We start from the raw sequence: 20,704 nt of genomic DNA, 5'->3' as shown, positions 1-20,704 counted from the left end.
ACTTTTGTTGATCGCTGTAATCTTGTTACTTAATAAACAAAAAGAAAAATAATACTATCAATAATATTAAATGTTTCCTTGTAATCAATGCTGCTTACTATATTCGTTCAGTAATTTAGTGGACGTATAACGTAATATTACATAAAGTATTGCTTATTTGACAGAATCATAATATATAGTAAGTTACTGCTTAACTAGTGTATCATATATTTAATTGATGATATTGCACTTAGTCCTTTGAGTCAAAACTCGAAGATATTAAGTTTTTATGTTTCTTACGACAGATGTGCGGTTAAAGTGCACACTGTATTTCGGGTTTCTGCCGCACCGCTTCTTAAACAGAAGAGCTTGTTTTAGGTGATGGGATCTAAAATGTTCTATTAATGAGTGGTAGTTTTAATCGTTTGTGTAAATATTTTCTAACAAAACTATGATCTCATCTGACTTCAGAGTTGTAGTTTAACCGATATGCCACCTCCTGTCATTACATAATCCTTTATCAGTAATAGTGATACACACTTTGTCAATAGAACAATCCATTCAGTTTTAATTTATTATTATTTGTTATCACTAATTCTGGTAATATGCAACGTTTTTATGCTTATTTTGAATTAAACGGCTGAAATATTTAGTTCGTATGAAATTTCGTGTGTGTTGTTCCTGGTAATGATATAGTTTATTCTCAAGCAGTGTTTTCTTTTAATGTAATGAATAGTATGTTCAATTCTGTGATATTGATTTTTGTGTGTGTTTTATATTTATAAAATTTATTACAACTAAGTTATTAAAGCAAATAGTTGTTAGCCGGATCATTCTGACAGTAGTGTGTTTTGTCTTTGTGATGAACACTACATCAGTAAAGAAATTGTAGTTAATTGGTTATCGTTGACCTGCCATTAATTTTGCGCTAAATCTCTATTGAATCCTCAGTACCTTTCGAGGCGTTCTAGAAGCGTGAGTCCTATATAAAATCGCTATCAGCCATACTAAGCCGTTCTTGACAGCATCGATTTTTTTGGAGAAGCTTCCCTCGAAGTTTATAATCTATTAGGCTTTAAACTCGTCAACAAAGGACTCTGTTAGCTCAAACTCAGCATAATCCTGCTACGCCTGTGTTGTAGTATGAGTATTTGCCAGCTTCTTTACAGTTATCTCAAATATTTCCCGATAATTATCTTCAGCGTATTAAACCTGTACCATAATAATTTAAAATTGTCTAGCGTATAAGAATTATCTCACTATCCTCCTCGTGCGTCGATTATGTGATTTAAAGACAGTCTAAGTTGAACATGGTTTTTACACTACAGTGTGGAGCATTTGTGATCTATCCAACGTAGTGCAACCGTTCCTCACAAACAGGCCAATAATTCCTGTAAAGGCATGTCGAGGGATTATTATTATTTACAATCATGTAGATACTAACAAAAGTACTGTTCATCTATATTTTACACAAATAATGCCAATATTTGAAACAGATGTCTAATTGATCAGGATTGAAATGTCGGTATTTTGGATTTAAAACCTTCTAGGATAATTTGTTCTTCATGTAGATTTAAGGATATTTCAGTGTCGCAAGCTTACATTTGCAAACGTAAGATTAACAGGCGTATCTGGAGTATTCTAGACCTGACACATTACTACATGCCCTGTGAAAGAGAACTTCCACTTTTGAGTTGAACAGAATGTGTAAACAATTGAAAATTTACCATACATTAAACCAGTTTTCGTAACCACATTCTCACATATTGGTGTCATGAAATCAAAATCTATTCTTATTTGACAAACAGCTCTCTTGTTATATATCACAAACTACTAATGACTACACATCCGACCAAGATGTCATGTCACTTCTTTAAATAAGTTCTTCAAAAGTACCACGCAAAGTTTAAAATTGACACAATATACACACACGCCATGGCACAATGGTAGAGGTTCACCTCCGGTGCGTTCCCAGCCCGCGCCAAGTGAACTTTGTGGTAGACAAATATTGTGTGCGTGGGTTTTCTTGGGGTTCTCGGGTTTCCTCGTACTTTATTTATTCTACCATTCAATTTATTTCTCATCATCGCCGTCTCCTTTAGCCTACACGGCATAACCCTGGGACGCAAAACTGAAAGATTTCATTTTTCTCCTCTGGCTCCGGTCAGAAGACATTTCAAATTTAGATCTTTCCACAAAACACTTTAAAACTCAATCAATGAGCAGGATCTCCACAGAAGCTTACAGGTACTGTTGGACGACAAATTTGGTAAACTGCTCTTTTCGTTTGCCTGATGACAATTGAATTGTGAAATAATGTGTCCTCTCTCTTATATACGAGAGCAAACAGAATTATTTGAAATATCCCAGAATGTTCTAGAACGTTCTGTTACATTCTGGAATAATCTGAATGGTTTCAGATTCTAGAATATTCTGTAACCTGTGGAATTATCTTGATGGTTCCAGCTTGTTTTAGAAGGTCCTGTTACATTCTGGAATAATCTGGGTGATTCCAGAATTTTCTAGAAGACCCTTCATGATTTAGAAGGTTTCATGTACAGAAAATTCAGAAGAATAAAAACATTTCAGCAGTTCGATCTCGTTTAATTTATATTTTTTATTCCGTTAGATTGAGCATTTTTTAAAAACAAAACCATTATGAAAAATTCCAGAATCAAAGTGGCATGTTCTACTTCTCAGGATATGTACAACTGTGAAAAATTCTTTGATTTATTATTATTATTATTATTATTAATAATAATAATAATAATAATAATAATAATAATAATAATAAACCAGAAGACTACAGCACGAGATCTTGGACACACATTTCAAAACGGAGGAGATAATTTGAATACATATCTTTCAAATCAGAAAAGCAACGAGGTATCTTGCGCCGTTCCAGAGATGGAGAATATGAATATTTTGCCAAAAATTGCACGTGAGAAACGGCGCCATCTTTGGTAGCTTGTATCTCAGGCCAGGAAATTTTTCGGACAAAGCAAAAAAAGTATGGATGTCTTAAATTCAATAAAATCTTAAATTATTAGGTTAACCCCACTTGCGTGAATTTATATGGAGAAGCCCTAAATACTTTTTTGTCAGTATGGTTTCGTGAAGATTATATTATTGAAAAACATTTTTTTCTTAAGTAAAGAATTCTGATAAAATAGATTATTTATGGAAGGTAAGTTACGTTTTAGCACTTATTGTTGGAATTTAAGCACTTTTGGTTAATATCGTGGATGATTGCTTTATTGTTTTGTTCGTGCTATTCAAATTAATAGTTAATGTGCTTCATACACATAGATCCATTATTTTCAACGCTAAATCTCTGAAAATACTTATGCACCGTTTTTGATATGGCTTGATAATTTAGATTAGATTCTGCAGCTAAGCTTTCTTTTTGTTTGTTTTTTGAGCCTATAACAGTTTTTTATTGCAAAAAATGCTTATTATTTGTTCAAAAGCTTTGCTTGTGTTCCTGTGTTTTGCGTATTCTTTACGATCAAGAAAATCTTTTATTGTGCTACAGTGTTGCTTGAATAAGTGCGTTGTGAATGTTTAGATTTAGATTTTGTATATTTGCTTCTACATGTTATTTATTTATTTATTTATTTATTTATTTATTTATTTTTTAATATTTTTGTTTTTCGTTATTTTTATTTAAAAGTAGTTCAGTAAAAGTTGTGTCTCGCTTTATTGCAGAAATCTTAGAAAATTGATTTTTAAAATGATAAATTTTTCTTTTTTTTGTCGGTTATCTGTACGCATGAGAAGAAATGTATTTGGCTAAATATGTGTATTAATGTAATTTACTATCACTATCACTATCATAGCAACTAGTTTTGTACCAAGAAGCACAATTTGGTAAGTAAAACAGAAAAGTTTCCAGTTTTATAAGTCTTAATTACTGAGTAAAACTAAGCAGAAGGTTCTATCTATGCAAGCTAAGACAGAGAATAGGCTTTTTAGTGTGTAAATGATATAACTAACCTTACAGTGCCGATGCATTTATTCCAGTGAACAGTTTCGAGAGTCTTTTCTGTTTTCGTCTTCGTTCACTTAATATACGAACAATGAAATCACATAACTCACATATACTTATTAGTCCGCTAACTAACATATTATACTACATTTAAACGCGATTCTACAATCTCTAGCATAAATATATACCGATCAAATACATTTGCTTTAGTAACTTTGAAAGGATAGTATGTGTTCGGTTTTCTTTGTCATTGAGAGAACGAAACTTACTGTAAATTATCGAAAACTAGTCAAATTGATCCATTTCATGCCAGAAGTTAAGAGAAAAAGAGTATGTGCTTATTCCTTTACAAACATTTTAATTAATCGATAAAGTTTTTAAGGGCCAGAAGAAACGTTGTTGGCTGTGCAACTAAGAGAAATTAAGAAAGCGTACCTTGCAACTGAAGATAATAAATATAATATTTTGGAAAGCGTAAACATTGGAATCAGCTAACACTGTGATTTTAGTTAGCCATATTCAATTAATGCTGTTTGCTTTTCTTTGAAAAATCAAAAATCTAGTTTCTTTCTGTGTATATGTTATTTCTCAGGTAGTTCAAAAGTACCATAAGAACTAAACATATTTGAATCAAACTCTGTATTCTACGTACCTCTCTATATATATTGGTCTATTACATATCTGACAAGATTACAGCATAAATTATTATAATTGTATGACAGCAGTGGAAATATTTACTTTAAACCTCTAATCCCAAATATTAATATTAATAGTGCTATGCGTGCGTTTGAAGTGGTCTTGCTTTAGAAACGGTTTTTATGAAATAAAGTTCTGTGTATATGTGATGGTTTTGTTATTTGAATTTTAGTAAAGCTTACCATTCCCAATTTTGACTTTATTTTTTTTTAATATGCAACCCCGCAATGCACTTCTTTTCCTTATTAGGTATTTTGTAGTGTTGTAACGACGATTCTTCCGTTTAGTTTAGTGAGGGTTAAGGAAGTCTTGTCTTATTGTCGAGGAAGAATAATATTCTTTTTCTAGCTGGATTTTTTTAAAATTAATTTCTAGGGTCGTTCAGAAAGTAAAGAACGTTTTGGCATAATTAAATAAAGACAAAAGATTACAGCACAAAACTTTATTTACAAAGCCACTGGACTTTAGTCTGCTTTTCTATGTGCTCGCCATAGTTGTCAAGACACTTGTTATAACATGGGACTAATTTTTCAATGCCGATGTTATCTGCCGCCAAAGATTTAAGCCAAGCTGTTACTTCTTGCTTGAGTTTCTCATCGTTTGCGAACTGTTTTCCACTCAAAATTTCCGTAAGTTTCGGGAATAAGTGAAACGTCTGTCCTGAATTTTTTCTTCGACATTTTCCTTCAGTTCTTCCGTAACAAGTGATGGTCTCCCACTCCGATCTTCATCATGCACGCTGGTCCTTCCTTGATTAAACATAACGCACCATTTCCTCATTCATTGGACTATCATCATAAACATTCTTTATTTGCCTATAAAGTTTTGCGCGTTCAGAAAACAAACACCACTCCGTATCTTAGATTTAGCGGGATTTTCGATTGGCGCCGTCATTTTGAATCACTGCAGAAACAAATAGCCTGACCGTAGAACATTGAGATTCGGCTCACAGTGATGTGAGCTAACTGTCGCCCACGCGATCGCAGTGGTAGAGGGGTTGGCGCCGCGCGCGATGTGCAATTGTTCTTTACTTTCTAGACGACCCTCGTATGTAACTACGAGAAGGTGAACTGTTCGAGTTCTGTTCACGCCCATCCATCTGCTTAACCATGGGGCGGACCTGCAATGGTTAACCTTTTTTAGCTGAAAAGTTTAAGTTAAAGTTCGAAACTATATTGTCTAAGTGTGTTACAGTTTTGATAGTATAACAGCTTCATCAAACACGTCAGATAATGTGTCTGTTAAAGACATGGTTGCAGTGACGAAACTGTAACACAGTTACAATAATTTCTTTCAAATAAAAAGTATGTTACTAGCAATTAACTTATGTATGGTTTCTCGTTTAGCCTCCACATCTAGCTCCTGCAATTACACGAGAGAAGAAGCTGCCTTCGGAAAGTGATATTGAGAAATATGCGCAAGACAATCTTAATATACATAAAAAAGGGATTTTTAGGAAGAAATTCTCAGTTAGGGATATGCTATCTTGGTCAAAGGTTAGTTTCATTTTCTGTGTGTCTAAGAATGTTTATGTTGGACATTTCATTCCATTGAAAAGTGGCTATCCCAGACAAATGGCCAACTTATAGAAACAATAAGTATATTTTGAAGTAAAAATTATTATATATTGTAATATACGTATTTCTAATTTAGTAACTAATTTATCTACATACATTAAAAATACAATAAAAACAGTAAAATTATATGTGTACAATCAGCGACAAAAGCTCTTTGCATTTGATGAAATTATTGAAAAAGAGAGTAATTTTCTGTATGTTCCAGCCATACCACCGTTGTACGTTCCAGCCATTTTACTGCTATTCCCAAAATAAACTTTACCAAACGGAAAGAACTTTTGTCGATGACTGTACGTATACATAAAATTGAGATGCATTAAACATTTACATAGGAGATAAAATCAACTCCGATGTATATGCTTACATATACGAGGTGCGTACCAATAGTATCTACCGTTTACATATAATTCCGTTCATGTCTGTCACTTTTCAACGTATTCTCTGTTGAGCTTCATACACGGTTGCAGTGCGTGTATCCTCCTTTCAAATGCATCTGCGAAACCATTGTGGGGTGCGTTTGAGACATAGGTATACGCTATTTGTGAGGGAATTGACGAAAAACTGTGTCCCACAAGAAACCCTTAAGCTTTGGGAATAGCCAGAAGTGACTGGGATCAAGATCTGGGAAATAGGGGTGGGTGGGAAGGTATTTGATGTGTTTGTGCTGCAAAACGTCGAGGACAGTACCAGCTCTGTGTGTCGGTGCATTGTCCCAATGCAGAAAAAACCTTAAACTTGTGAGCTGTGGTCGATTTTCTTTTCTTCTTCAAAAGTTGCCCACGTTACTGCTCTACTACTTACGTCCTTTTGGTACAGGTTCACCTAGAATTATATGGCATAGAGAACTTTTTCGTTTGAGAGAACCATTTGGGGGATGTTTCCACTGTTTTGACTGCCGTTCTGTTTCGGAATTGAACAGAAAAATAAACGCTTCATTCACATTGATCACAGAGTCAAATAATTGTCAATTGGCTGCACTTTCTTGTCATAAGTCATTCGTAGTTGTCTTACAGAATGTTTTCTTCACCTTGTCCAACTTCGTAGGGAGCCAACGTAAAGTGACCTTCCTCAGCTTCAAGTGGTCAGTCAGTATGCGTTCCACGGTACCATGCGAGAACTTTGTTAGGTTGAGGTTCAGATGTCCTCCACAGTTTGCCTTATTTCCTCCATTACCAGATTCTCAACACGGGCAATGTTTTGAAGGATTGTTACACAACTTGGGCGTCCAATCCTCCGCAGATCATCCGTTTGATTCCTCCCCCTTTCCGCGTAAATTCTCGTATCGACTTTCAGATAGTATTATACACAGATGCATTGTCATGACGTACATCCTTCAGCTGCCGATGAATATCCACAGCCTTTTCACCTCGTGCAGTAAAAACTTCGGCTTTTTTTTCTTTTCTTCACAGTGAAATTCACGTCACATCAGTGTCCAAAAAGGCCTCTCTTCAGTGACGCATCTGAAAAAGATATTATGATTAGAAATTTGATACACTTATACCCTAAAGCAGGGGCGGATCCAGAGGGGGGCGATCGGGGCGATTGCCCCCCCCCCCCAGAAGAGGAAATTTTCTTATTTTATATATATAAATAAAATCCACCCCAAAGTTTGGGGCCCTTAAAAGTAACAGTATGACAACCCACTGCCCCCCCCCCCAGAAGTCGGACCTGGATCCGCCCCTGCCCTAAAGTCTAAAAAGTTAAGTTTCACGGAAATGCTCTCACGCGTTTTGCGTTTACACTAAAATCGCACGTGCTTTGGTACGCACTTTATAACTAGCAAGTGTCATCGCAACAAGAAGGTATAGGTGGGACAAAGGCTATAAAATCTTTTTACTGATAACAATCACAAAAGTGGAAACATGTATTGTTAACTTTTGTAAACATAACATTGCTTGAAGGTTGGTCATTTTGATTCTAAATAGAAAATTTGTTACAAAGTACTGCTTTCGTTATTTGTTTTATCATTTGCAATTTCAAGCTTATGATACAACTTAAAAAAAAAGAAAGAAAGAAAGAAACTAGTATTAGAAGATTTGTAATTTTTATGAGACAAAGCCCAGATATATAGTTTAATCTGATCTATTTTGTAGATTTTATATAATTACAATGTATGTAAATAGCATATGTAAAAAGGTACTGCTTGCTACTTTGTTGAGATTCTTTTACCTGTATTGACATGAATAATCTTTCGTAGGATCCGATAAGAAAGCCAATGTTAGTGCATTCGGACAAAGCACTGAAAAAAGATGCTTGCGACTTGTTTAAGCTGGTGCAAATATATATGACTGATAGGAAGGCAAAACCTGGAATGACATTAAATAGTGTCGCCCTTGAAATCTGCAATTATGGTTACTCAAAGCCAGGATTAAGGGATGAGTTGTATATACAGATATGCAGACAGACAACGGAAAATCCTAGGAGGTAATTATTTATTAAGAGGTTATTTATTTATGTAGAAAGTCGCATGTTTAAATGTTTAAATGAATCCCAAAATAAAGTCCGGGTAGGAAAATTTTTGTCCACGAGCTTTCACGTCGAAAATGGCCTGAAACAAGGAGATGCGTTGTCGCCATTATTATTTAACTTCGTTCTGGAATACGCTATAAGGAAAATCAAAGAAGCAACCAGGGCCTACAATTGAACGGTATTCACCAGGTTATGGCATATGCTGATGATGTAAATTTAATAGGTGATGATAAGAGAACAATAGAAAGAAATGCAGAGATCTTATTAAACGCTTGTAGGGACATGGGTTTAGAAGTAAATGCAGAGAAAACTAAATACATGGAAGTGCGTCGGGACCGGAATGCAGCAAATTATGGATGCGTTAAAATATTAAATAATACTTTTAATAAAGTGCATTCCATGTTGAGTATATGAATATAAATACAGTCTATAGGCGGCTCTAAAAAAAGATAGTTTCAAATATCTAGGATCAATATTAACAGAGGAAAATCATATTCAAGAAGAAATTAAATGTCGACTAAAAACATGGAATTCGTGTTACTATTCGGTTCAAAATCTCTTGGCGTCGCGAATTCTGTCGAGGAATTTGAAGCTTAAAATATACAAAACGATAATCATGCCTGTTGTTTTGTATGGCTGCGAAACATGTTCACTTACTCTGAGGGAAGAACATAGAGTGAAATTATTTGAGAACAAGATCCTGAGACGAATATTCGGACCCAAGAGGAACGGGAATGGGGAATGGCGGAAACTTCATAACGAGGAACTACATAATTTGTATGGTTTACACAACATTGTTAGGGTCGTCAAGTCTAGGAGGCTTAGGTGGGCAGGTCATGTAGCTAGAATGGAAGAAAGTAGAAACGCTTTCAAAGTCTTGACTGGAAGACCAATCGGAAAACGACCATTAGGAAGACCTAGGCGCAGATGGGAGGACAATATTAAGTTGGATCTCGCAGAGATTGGAACACAAAGTAGAAACTGGATGCAGTTAGCTAAGGATAGAAGTCAGTGGAGAGCTTTTGTGAACGCGGCATTGAACCTCCGGGTTCCATAGGCCATAGAGTTAGTTAGTTAGAAGGTCGCATTCTATGTGTTGTGTGTGAGCACAAATTGCTGAAATATTCAGAATCAGAGATGGATGGTTTCATTCAGTCAGGCCTCATGAGAACTACCTTCATTTTGGCCTACCGTCAGTGTTTTATTACCGAAAAAACCGAAATTTTGAAGTATTGACTTTATTTTATAAGAAAACAAAGATAAAGAAAATATTCTGCAGAAAACAGGGTAGGTCCGGCCTCAGAGCCTCATAGACGCTTTGCCACTGCTTACGGATAGTGATTATAATTTTATTTTAGTCGTTTTCATATAAATTGAAATTTTAATTAGTTTCTACAGTAAGAGAGGAGATAATCATAAAGATCTAACTGAATAGCACTCTCCTGGAATAGAAGTTTTCACCCTGATGAAGACTACAGGAAGAATAGTAGTTCAAAATTTGGTTAAGTTATTTTCACAATGCAAATAGAAAGCAGTAATTTTAATTTTATTTATGATTTTTTTTTTTTTTTTTTTTTTTTTTTAATTTTTATTGAGGTATCTCCTGTCACATTCATGAACATAGTATAACTGACGGAGTTAATGCTTTTTACAAAATTTACTTTTAGAATTATTCTTATGCGTATCAGTGCTTTTATCACATTTTATATTTCAGAGTATAATATCACTGTCTAATTTTACTGCATGTTTACTAGTACTTACGGAATACTATAAAATACAGACGTTCATGTCCATCATTTCGACTTTATAGATGTTGATGAGTGATATAAACAATTTGAATCAAATTGTGACATTATACACCTTGAAAACATGTTACTGAAAATTGCTGACCATTATAACTCATATCATTTTGTCAAGTATGGAAGAGCTATGCAGCACAAGTGAAATATTTTAATAATAATAATAATTAATAATAATAATAATAATAATAATAATTGGCGAAGGGAGCTCATGTGGTCCGCATTCCATGTTAATCAGTAGGTCCCGTTTCATATAGCCTTGCTGCTGAAAGGGACGTTAAACTCAAAATCAACTCATTAATAAAATAATAATAATAATAAAAAGAGAGTTCTTAACGGGGAAGTCTTGTAAGAAATTCGAAGGTTATAGGAAATTTCCGAATTAGTACAGGCAATTTAGAAATAATTAAATTTCAAAGGAACTATAAAATTGTATTAAAAGCATAAATCTCTGCGAATTACAGTTATATATGTGTTATGGAATGCACTATTTAAATATGTTAGATATTTTCTTTGAATATACCAATAGAATTATAGAAGTATTCATTAAGTTTAAAGTAAATAAATTTAGGATGTTGTATTATTGAAAGGTTGATTGTGTTTAATGCTTCTTTTTTTTCTTTCTTTCTTTTCCTTAGGGAGAGCCTTCGACGCGGATGGGAATTACTAGCAATTTGTCTCGCCTTCTTTCCTCCTTCAGAAAAGTTTCAATCCTACTTGGATGGATACATGAATCGACATAGGGACCCAACTTTTGATTTCCCAGAAGTTGGAAAATGGCCCATCCATGTGAGGAACCACTCTTATATTTTATTTTATTATGTATAGTTAGTGGCTTTCCTGTTAGATTTTACCAAACAAGTATCATATATATTATATGTAGGTTAGGAGAAAATTATACAGGATTTCCACGGACCTGGAGAATCAGGGAATTTGATTTTTGTCAGAGAAATTATTGAAAAGTTCTTTAGTGTTAGGAAAACCAAATAGTCGCTCTCGATAATGAAGGAAACTTCGAAATAATATAGTTATTTTGGATTTAGAGATCATGCGTTAGGTTTTTACCTCTGAAATCAGTTGAGCAACAGTATTTTGAATCCGTTAATGTAGACAGAGTATGGGGTCTCTGACCTTCTGAACTGATATATAAAGATCCGATTCTCAATTTGACCCGTTTGCATATATATAATATGTTGCGCGTATATTTAAGAATAACTCTGACACAGGTGCACAGTTTTTAATGTTTTTGTTTGTTTGTTTGAAAGAGTATTCTTTTCCGGTTGTTCCACGTAAATTACATGAGGATCTAACTATAGTCTTTGGAGCTGGACCGGGGGGCCGCGGTGGCTCCGTGGTAGAGCGTTCACCTCTGGTGCTTGGGGTCCCTGGTTTGATCCCAGCTCGCGCCAAGTGGACTTTGTGGTGGACAAATACCGTGCGCATGGGTTTCCTCGGGGTTCTCCCACTTCCTTCGTTCCACCATTTCATTCATTTCTCATCATCACCGTCTGTCTCCTTTAGCCTAACCGGCATAACCTTGGGACGTAAAACGTAAAATATTTCATTTCATTTTGGAGTTATACCATGAAACTTCTCAATGACTGATAGTGTTCATACCGTAATCTTATGTATGATCACTCAATTTTCTCATTGGTGCACTTCGAACATTTTATTTATTTATTTATTTTCACTTTTTGTTTGAAAAAGTATGTTCTCGCGGTAGTTTCGTATAAATTTCATTAGGATTTGATGTTAGTCGTCGGAGTTAACCATGAAATGAAACGCTTCAACAGCTGATGGTGTTAATACCATGTATATGCTCACGTAGACCGATATCGTATCGCGTAAAATGATTATATATATTTCGTTACACACGTTTTCTAAGCCGACCCATTTAATAGCGAAGTTAGTGTCCTACCTGTAGTTTGGGTATCTAAGTAAACTAATGGGGTTACGAAAAACTAGAAAAAATAAGCAAACTTTTGGCAGGGAAATAGGTAACCAGTGTCAGCGAAAACAGTTTACAAAAATCTGTGGGGACCCTATTATATCTTACCTTAGATTTCTTGTATGATCATGAGAATAAGTTGGTGAGAAGCAATGCATAGTTTAATGCTCGGAGTATAACATTTCTTTGCGCATAGAGACTTATTACGTCTAACGTGGGATCTGAACTGTGCACTTACGAAGGGTGTTGGGAAAGTCATGTCTATGGCGGGATAACAAGAAAAAAATATTTTTTAGTGTAATCTCCTTCCAGTTCTACACATCGTCTCCATTTTGTTCCAAGTGACTCAATGCCTTCAACATAAAAAAGATTTCTCCTTGGAGTAAAGAACTGAATCACAGCATCCATTACCTGCTTGTCGCTTGAAAATCGCTGGCCCCTAAGTATTTTTTCAAATGACGAAACAGATAATAATCACTTGGGGCTAGGTCAGGACTGTAGGTTGGGTGGAAAAGTAGAGTAATTTCTGTTCTGTGATAGCAGCCTGCGCAAGATGGAATGTGTGTGCAGACGCATTGTTATGAAGAAGTAAAATTCAACGATTTGCGCCTCCGCATCGTTTATTCTGAACTGCTTAGCGTAAATCTTCAAGTGTTTTTTTGTAAGTAGTCCCTGTGATAGTATGTCCCATTTGGGATAGTTTCAAGCAAAAGACTTCCTTCCCTGTCCCAGAAAACATTTACCATAACGTTGTCAGTCGATTTCTTTGCCTTGAATTTTTCGGAGTTGTTGACCTTGATGCTTTCACTGCATGGACTCTTGTTTAGATTCTGGGTCATACCAATGAGCTCATGTTTCATCCCTGTCACTACATGCTGGTAGAAATAGTTATCTCCTTCCATAAAATCCAAATTTTCCTGACACATTTGCACCCGAGTTTGCTTCTGAAAGACGTTCAAATTGTGAGGAACCCATCTGGAACAGACCTTTGTGAGCTGAAGGTGTTGGTGTAGAATATCCCAAACACTATGAATACCAATTCTGACTTCCTCCACTATTTCTCTTATCTTTTTTCGTCGATCGGACATAACCAATTTTTGTAGAATTTCCACGACTTCAGGTGAAGTTGCTGTTTTTGGTCGACCACTCCTAGGCTCATCTTCGACGTTTGTTTACCACATGTAAATGAGCTTATCCATCGTGTTACCTCTTGATGCGACAGTGCATCATCACCATACACTTCCACCAAGTTTTGATGAATTTCACTAACACTGACGCTCTTACGAAAGGAAAAACGAATCATATGTCTCTGTGCTAAATTAGTGTTTTCTGGGTTTTGCTCAACTTGTGCACTTCTAAAGGCTCGGTCGGAGGTGACCCAGTCAGTTGACATTTTCCCTTGAAATCTTGTCCACCTTCTTAAAAATGCTTGTCCTTTATGGCCAGGCTGCTTCCATTCGCCTAAAAATGAAAATAAAGGTAATTGAACATGACTTTCCCAAAACCCATCGTACACCAGAAATCGAATCTGGATCACACATATCAAAGGCAAGAATGCTAACCATTTAATCTAGATTGCCTCATCGTGGCTAATGACAAGGGCGCGTAGTCCCAAGATTGATTCCTCATTGTCCTGGATATAAAACTGAGTAGTGGTTCTGATACGTTAAGTTTCTTTGCTAGGCATATTACTATTATTTTCTTAAAGTTTTCTCTTTAAATTTTAGTAAATAACTTAAAGATAGCGAAGAACATCAAAAATTTAGTAACTGATAAGCAAGATAGTATCTGTAGAATGCTATTACATGAACTAGTAATTGTTTTCAAGACTTTACGTGTAGTATAAATTTCGATGCCTATCAATTTATGACTTTTTAAAAGTTTTCATCCAAATTGCTGATCTGTAGTAAAAAGGTTCAGAAACATTCGTTAGTTTATTTAATAGCATTTTGTACATACTACTGAGCTCATTTCCTACGTTTTATATTTTTCATTGTCTTTCTATTTAATACCATTTTGTACATACTATCTAGCTCACTACCTACGTTTTGATTTTCTTCAGTGTCTGTAAGTTATTCATTAAAATACTAAAAGTAGGGATAAGCTTAGCGAAGAGTATTAAGCAGTAGGTCCTATTCTTTCAGTATACAGGGCACTACAAAAATGAGTCACAATATTTTGGGAACAAATTCCTCACATCAAAATAAGAAAAGAAAAGTTCATAAGGACCTGTGCTCAAAAGTGGATAGTTTTGTAGTTATAGGATGCAGAAAATTGAAACAAGTGAACTTTCAAAGTTCATAGCTCCACGGACTACTATGGGACCTATCGTAGTCGGGTCAAAACATCATTGAAGAATTGGTATATGAACTACTAGCAGCGTTCACCCCGCTTCGCTGCGGTCACCCCGGAACGCAATAAACTTTGTTACTTAGATAATTTTTACTTTTTCGCTTTCAAGTGATATGAAGCGTTCACCCCGCTTCGCTGCGGTCACCCCGGAACGCAATAAACTTTGTTACTTAGATAATTTTTACTTTTTCGCTTTCAAGTGATATGATAAAAACCATAGAAGATTGCAGTAAATCTTAACATTATATCGCCTGTCATTTATGTTAACCCGCCCCGCTTCGCTGCGGTCATCCCGGTGCTGGCATATTGTAAAAGTGTCTGTAAAAATAAGCAAATCAATTAAAAAATTTTAAACAGAAGATTCAAGCTATTTTCCGCTGTATATCGTCTGTCATTTATGTTAACCCGCCGAGTGACACGGTCATGCGGGTTGCATATAAATACGTTTATTTTTACCTATGATGAACTAATAACAAAGGATTTGTACGTTATGGACACTTGAATGGTCAATTATCTCAAGACACTGGTAATTAAAAATTAAAGTGATATGATAAAAACCATCTAGGGTCCAAATCCTAATAACCCCCCAAAAATGAAAGAAATTGGTTCAGCCGTATTAGCGTGATGAGCGGACAAAATTTTGTACGTTCTCTTTTATATATATAGATCCAAATGTCCATGCTTAAGAATGCTCCAGTACTTACATACCAATTTGTAGAGAACTAAGTAGAGAGTGATCAAGTACTCCCAAAGAGTCTCTCAAAAAATGATTGTGCAAATATCGGAGGTTCTGGAAGGGATATTTGGATAGTTCACATACTAATTCCTCAGTGATGTCTTGACCCGACTACGATCGGTCCTAAGTATTGGAACTATGAATCTTTAAAGTTCATTTTTTCACGTTTTCGGCGCCCTATCACTACGAAGCTATGCACTTTCGGCCACAAGTCCATATGAGCTTTTTTTTTTCTTTGATGTGATAAACCTATTCCAAAAATATTGTAACAAATTTTCGTAATAGCCTGTATATGTCATTTATAAGTCACATATATGTAAAAAATTGAAATGAAATTTTCGATTACACACAACCGTGAGAGGTAAATTAATTTAGCTAGTTTACTAGCCACAAAAGGAGTCTCTCTTCATTTCGCTTCTGTAGCATTTTTAGGAAAACGCTATAGATTGATGTAGAACTTTTGAATCAAATGGTACGTATTACATTTTCTGGTGTTCATCTTCACCTATCAATTACAAAGGAAAATCTTTCATGTTTGTAGGTGTATTTTCAGATAAGTACTTAATAGAGTAAAACTTGAATTGCGGTTCATCTTCGCCTATTCTGTGGGGTTTTAAATTTGTGGAGTGAGGAATAAATTATTTTTCGTATTTCTCATTATAAACTGTTGCTGTAGAAACATATCTAAGTGAACTTATTATTATTATTATTATTATTATTATTATTATTATTATTATTATTATTATTATTATTACTTATATTAATGTGATCGTTTGCGCATAAAACCTGAAGGTAAGTAGGCCAATGTATGCTATGATTTTCACCCATTATCTTATTGAAATCAGGTTTCTCGCCAGAAGTGTGATCCAAAAAATCTGTGTAGTGTATAAAATGACTAGTTGGAGTTTTTTTTTCCGGTCCCTTGAAATGTCAATATGTGGTCTGAGTAACAATTTATTCCCCACCCTATCTCCTCTCAGGGACTCAGACCTGTGAATTGTAATTTTTTCATATTTTCTTAATCTCTAGAATGAATAATGTAAACTGTTATTTCGCTTTTATTTTCAGGTACAAATAAGTCATTATGCTACTGTTAGCTGTAAGAGACTGGAAAGGATAGGTATTAATGGAAAGAAAAGTCCTAAGAAACCGACAATAGATGAAATAGAACAAGCTAGGGTAAGAATAATCATAACATCTTATAAATTGGAGAAATAACCTATTTTATATCACACCAATTCCTCCAGAGGTGTCAATCATTGTATATCAGTACTCATAATAGTCGATCTGCTTTATCTAAAGAAACCATTTAACGTGGCATAATCAAAAATACTTTTCTAGAAAAATAAGTCCTACATTGTGAGTGACATAAAAAATATAAATTTATAATTACGATGAAGATGTTTTGCCCCGTTCGTAGGTTCGCGAGGTAGTGCCATTTTTGATAATAGATCGCTGATATGTGACTGGATTTTTGTGGATACTTTCGTATCAATATAGCACGCAACTGGACACCTAACAGCTACTTTCTTTCTCTCTCTCTCTCTCTCTCTCTCTCCTCGCATCCACCAAATTCTAAGAAAAGAGCTTAAAGGATACCTTATTTTAGAGCTGTATGATAATGTTTGGCGTCACAGCTGTTCTGTAATTTTCTTTCTTCCGCTCCATTTGAGGAAGTGTTTTACTGTGTGTGAATATACTTTGTGGCCTTAGTTTATTTTTCATTCCTGCCTCGGTGTCTTTTATTCGAAGCCGAATAAAAAGGTTCAGTTTAGTGTGTAAAATTGCATTTTTTAATTGTGCTTAAGCTTGCATATTAATATAAGATGGAGAAAACAGTAATCATCATCGATCGTTCAGAAATTGATCTCTTTCCTTGCATACTTGTCAGACAAATTTGGCCTTTCCTTCAGTTAAAATTGAGTGCAACTGTCATATTAAGAAAATTTGCAGTTGAAGAAAAATCATATGAAAGGTTTTATGTCATGTATTATTACCATACATAACTACGGTAATTCTTAAAAATAATTACTTTCAACAAGAAATCTGGAGTAAGAGTTTTATATTTCTTCTTATAATTACAACTCTACCGCTTAAAAGAAAAAAATTACCTCCTTATTTGGAATGCTGAGTGGTAACTTCCCCTTTTCTTCTCTTGTGTGGTGGCAGAAGTAAGAAACAAAAGATACTCGCGTATTTTCTAGTGTTGCCAATGGAGAAAACATTATTACCAGTTTACTCAACTTTTAAGAAGTTCGTAATTTTAGCATTCCGCAGCCATGTCTTGTAGGCGAAAGGAGATGGTGGTAAATGTAATGAGATGATGATGAAATAATTGATGGTATTACAAAGGGCGGGGGAAGAAAAGCGAATCTCTGAGAAATACGCCTACTACGGTGTTGTTCATTGTAAAATCCATATATCGTAACCCAGGGATGTGCAGTCTTTTTTTAATGTGTTGTACTCTACATAATTTACAATTTTAGGAGCAGCTACTTGTAGAGACTATTATGCTTTCACTGGGGAAATGTAATGGGGCTAGAAAGGATACTGAGATTACATTTCCTTATAGTATCAATAAGTAGAATACTATAAGTGCAAAATATGCGGTAAATATCATAAACTCCATGCACTTTTTTTTTTTTTTAATGTTAGTACCAAAGAAGTAGCGGGAAAAATAAGATCTATGAAAAATATTTGACAAAATATATATGTATATAGAATTTTCTCTGAATTCGTGGTGGTACGTGATAAAAATTGGATTACACTGATATTACGTGAGGTCTTCACACACCCCACTCTTAGATAAATTTTCATTTTAGAACTTAGGCAAGTGGTTTGGTTGTACTTTTAAATCATGGAATCATTGTTATCCACGGAAATAGGCAGAATGGTTGACCATCAATATCTACCCAAAACACATTTTTCCAGAAATGTTCCTAAATACAGTAAGTTTTGTCAAAGTTTGAGACCAAATGAAATCGCTTTCTTTAACTCGAAATCGGAAGATTATTCCCGTTACGTGGAAATTTTTACTCAAAATTCGAAATGATTTTAACAAAAGCCATCCCTAAATGTCATTTCTTAAATTTCTCTAAATAGAAATTTCTGGTGTAGTGTCAGAGCATAGCCAAATTGTATTTTCGCATGAAATATACGAATATTTTTTGATATATAAAATATTAATTTTATATAGCGCAGCGTTTCAAAAGAGTTGCGCAATAATAAAACAGCTTTTAATCTCTCTACACTTCTTTCGGAGTGGAATTTCTTAACACTCTTTACAACTTAGGGAATATGAAAAACATTTGTACAAAATTTCAGTTCTCTAGGCCGAATAGGTTCAAAAATTTAATGAAGAGCGATAAAGTATTCCATATTTAATCCACCTTCGTAGGTGATGAATTTCTTAAATGCTCGTCGTATTTGTTAACATTGGTTCTAAATTTCAGTTTCCCACGAATTGAAGCTTTCGGAAATCTGATGTAAGGCAAGAAGTTCAATCTATTTTTCCTCATTAGGGACCATATTTCGCAAAACCCAAAGCTCGGAAAACTTGTATATAATTTCAAATTCCTACGCCTAAACATTTCGGAGACTTCGTGAACGGCAAGAAAAAATCAAACCCCATTTTCTTTTCTTTGGGGTTTAATTCGCAGAACTACGTTTTACCTACAGCTTAGGGTAGATAAAACTATTTGTTATAAACTTCAAGTTCCTATACCTGGCAGGCCCATAATTCTGGTGGATTGAGAAAAAGTTCGTCCTTCATCTTTCTTTCGAAGCCTAATTTTGCCCTATCATGTCTTATCTACAGCCGTGGATTTAAAGAGAACAATTGTGCAGAATTTGAAGTTGCTACGTAAACAGTTTAGTGAATGACGAAAAAATCTTTCAAGACTACCCTTCCTTTCCCCCTTCGAGATTCCATGTTACAGAACCCGAATGTTTGTACATAATTTTTGTTTCCAGTCCCAAGGGTTTTGTAGAACCGTTAATGAGCGAGTCAGTGAATTTATTCTTTTATTTAGATAGTATATTTTATTAGTATTTATGTAGCACCTCGAATTCGATAATTGTAGAAGACCTAGTTATTTATACTTATTCCTGTATGTTTTCATGATTCTAGCTTCAGATCTTCCGACCAAGTATGTTTGGAAATACACTAGAAGAAATTATGCAGCTACAGAAAGATAGATATCCTAACCGAAAGCTTCCGTGGGTGCAGACCGCGTTGTCTGATGAAGTACTACGGTTACAGGGTACACAGACTGAAGGTATATTTAGGTGAGTAGACTAGGAATGAACACCGTCATTCATGCTTATGTTTAAGGATTCATTTGTTTTTGTACTTCTTTATAAACGAGAATGAATAGAAGTTGATTTGGATTGACAATAATCGAGCAATGACTAACAAAACTGACGCGTGAATAATGGATAGTATTGATATCATCAATCATCCGTTATCCGAATACTTTTGCCTTCTCTAGTCGTATCTCTGAATGCTGGATAATTTAAAAAAGGATTTCTGAATATTGTAGCAATAGCATTGCTAGTGGCTAGATAAAATCAGTCTTCCATCAGTTTTGAGCCATTTTAACAAAATGCTTTGGATTTATTTGTTTCTCGAGGGTGTGTTCTTTCTTTTCTTTTTTCTTTTTTTCTATCCACTTGTCAACTCTTACAGAGAAAACTGAAGAGCGAAGTATCGAGTGTACAAATGTAAATTATGTTGTTTTCCTAATTGTATAATATTTTATGTGACATCATGAATATTTAAACCTGTTAATGTTCTTTTCGTAAACAACAATTGTGACTGTTACATAATGCTTATGGACATAATTTTCTCTCCACAATTTCTGCAAACAACGAAGCATTTGGATTTGGACAATACAGAGAGTAATTTTTCATATCTACGTAATTATTGGATTTTCTGAATTTAGTAGTACTCGAGTAGTCACTAGAGACTGAAACCTACCAGAGAAGAGTCCCGACCACGCAAGGAATTATCTCTGCCTAACCTATCGTATAAGACAGATCCTGAGTACAGGGTTTGTATGATAAGTAATGAGACCAGGTCTGGAAACATTGTTTTATTGATCTGATCTGTACAGGGACTTAAAAGCTTTCGAAGTACTCTCCTCTTGCGTCGATGCACTT

At 34.8% G+C, this 20,704-nt stretch overlaps 1 protein-coding gene across 5 annotated transcripts in view; it reads left to right on the top strand.

The window, feature by feature from the left end:
- The window catches only part of RhoGAP93B (MyTH4 and RhoGAP_KIAA1688 domain-containing protein RhoGAP93B), a 338,924-nt gene that overhangs the window by 303,875 nt on the left and 14,345 nt on the right, over positions 1 to 20,704 (top strand). For all 5 annotated transcript variants that reach the window (XM_081742933.1, XM_081742932.1, XM_081742929.1 and 2 more), the window contains 5 exons: positions 6,010 to 6,159; positions 8,438 to 8,664; positions 11,147 to 11,297; positions 16,613 to 16,723; positions 19,674 to 19,831. In XM_081742933.1, the coding sequence (XP_081599059.1) occupies positions 6,010 to 6,159; positions 8,438 to 8,664; positions 11,147 to 11,297; positions 16,613 to 16,723; positions 19,674 to 19,831 (797 nt within the window). The remainder of the gene's footprint in view (positions 1 to 6,009; positions 6,160 to 8,437; positions 8,665 to 11,146; positions 11,298 to 16,612; positions 16,724 to 19,673; positions 19,832 to 20,704) is intronic.

This window comes from Thermobia domestica, chromosome 16, assembly GCF_964235325.1.
Source record: "Thermobia domestica chromosome 16, izTheDome1.hap1.1, whole genome shotgun sequence".
Lineage (NCBI taxonomy): Eukaryota > Metazoa > Arthropoda > Insecta > Zygentoma > Lepismatidae > Thermobia > Thermobia domestica.
Note: the sequence above shows the minus strand (reverse complement) of the source record. Positions and strands in the feature narration are given on the sequence as shown.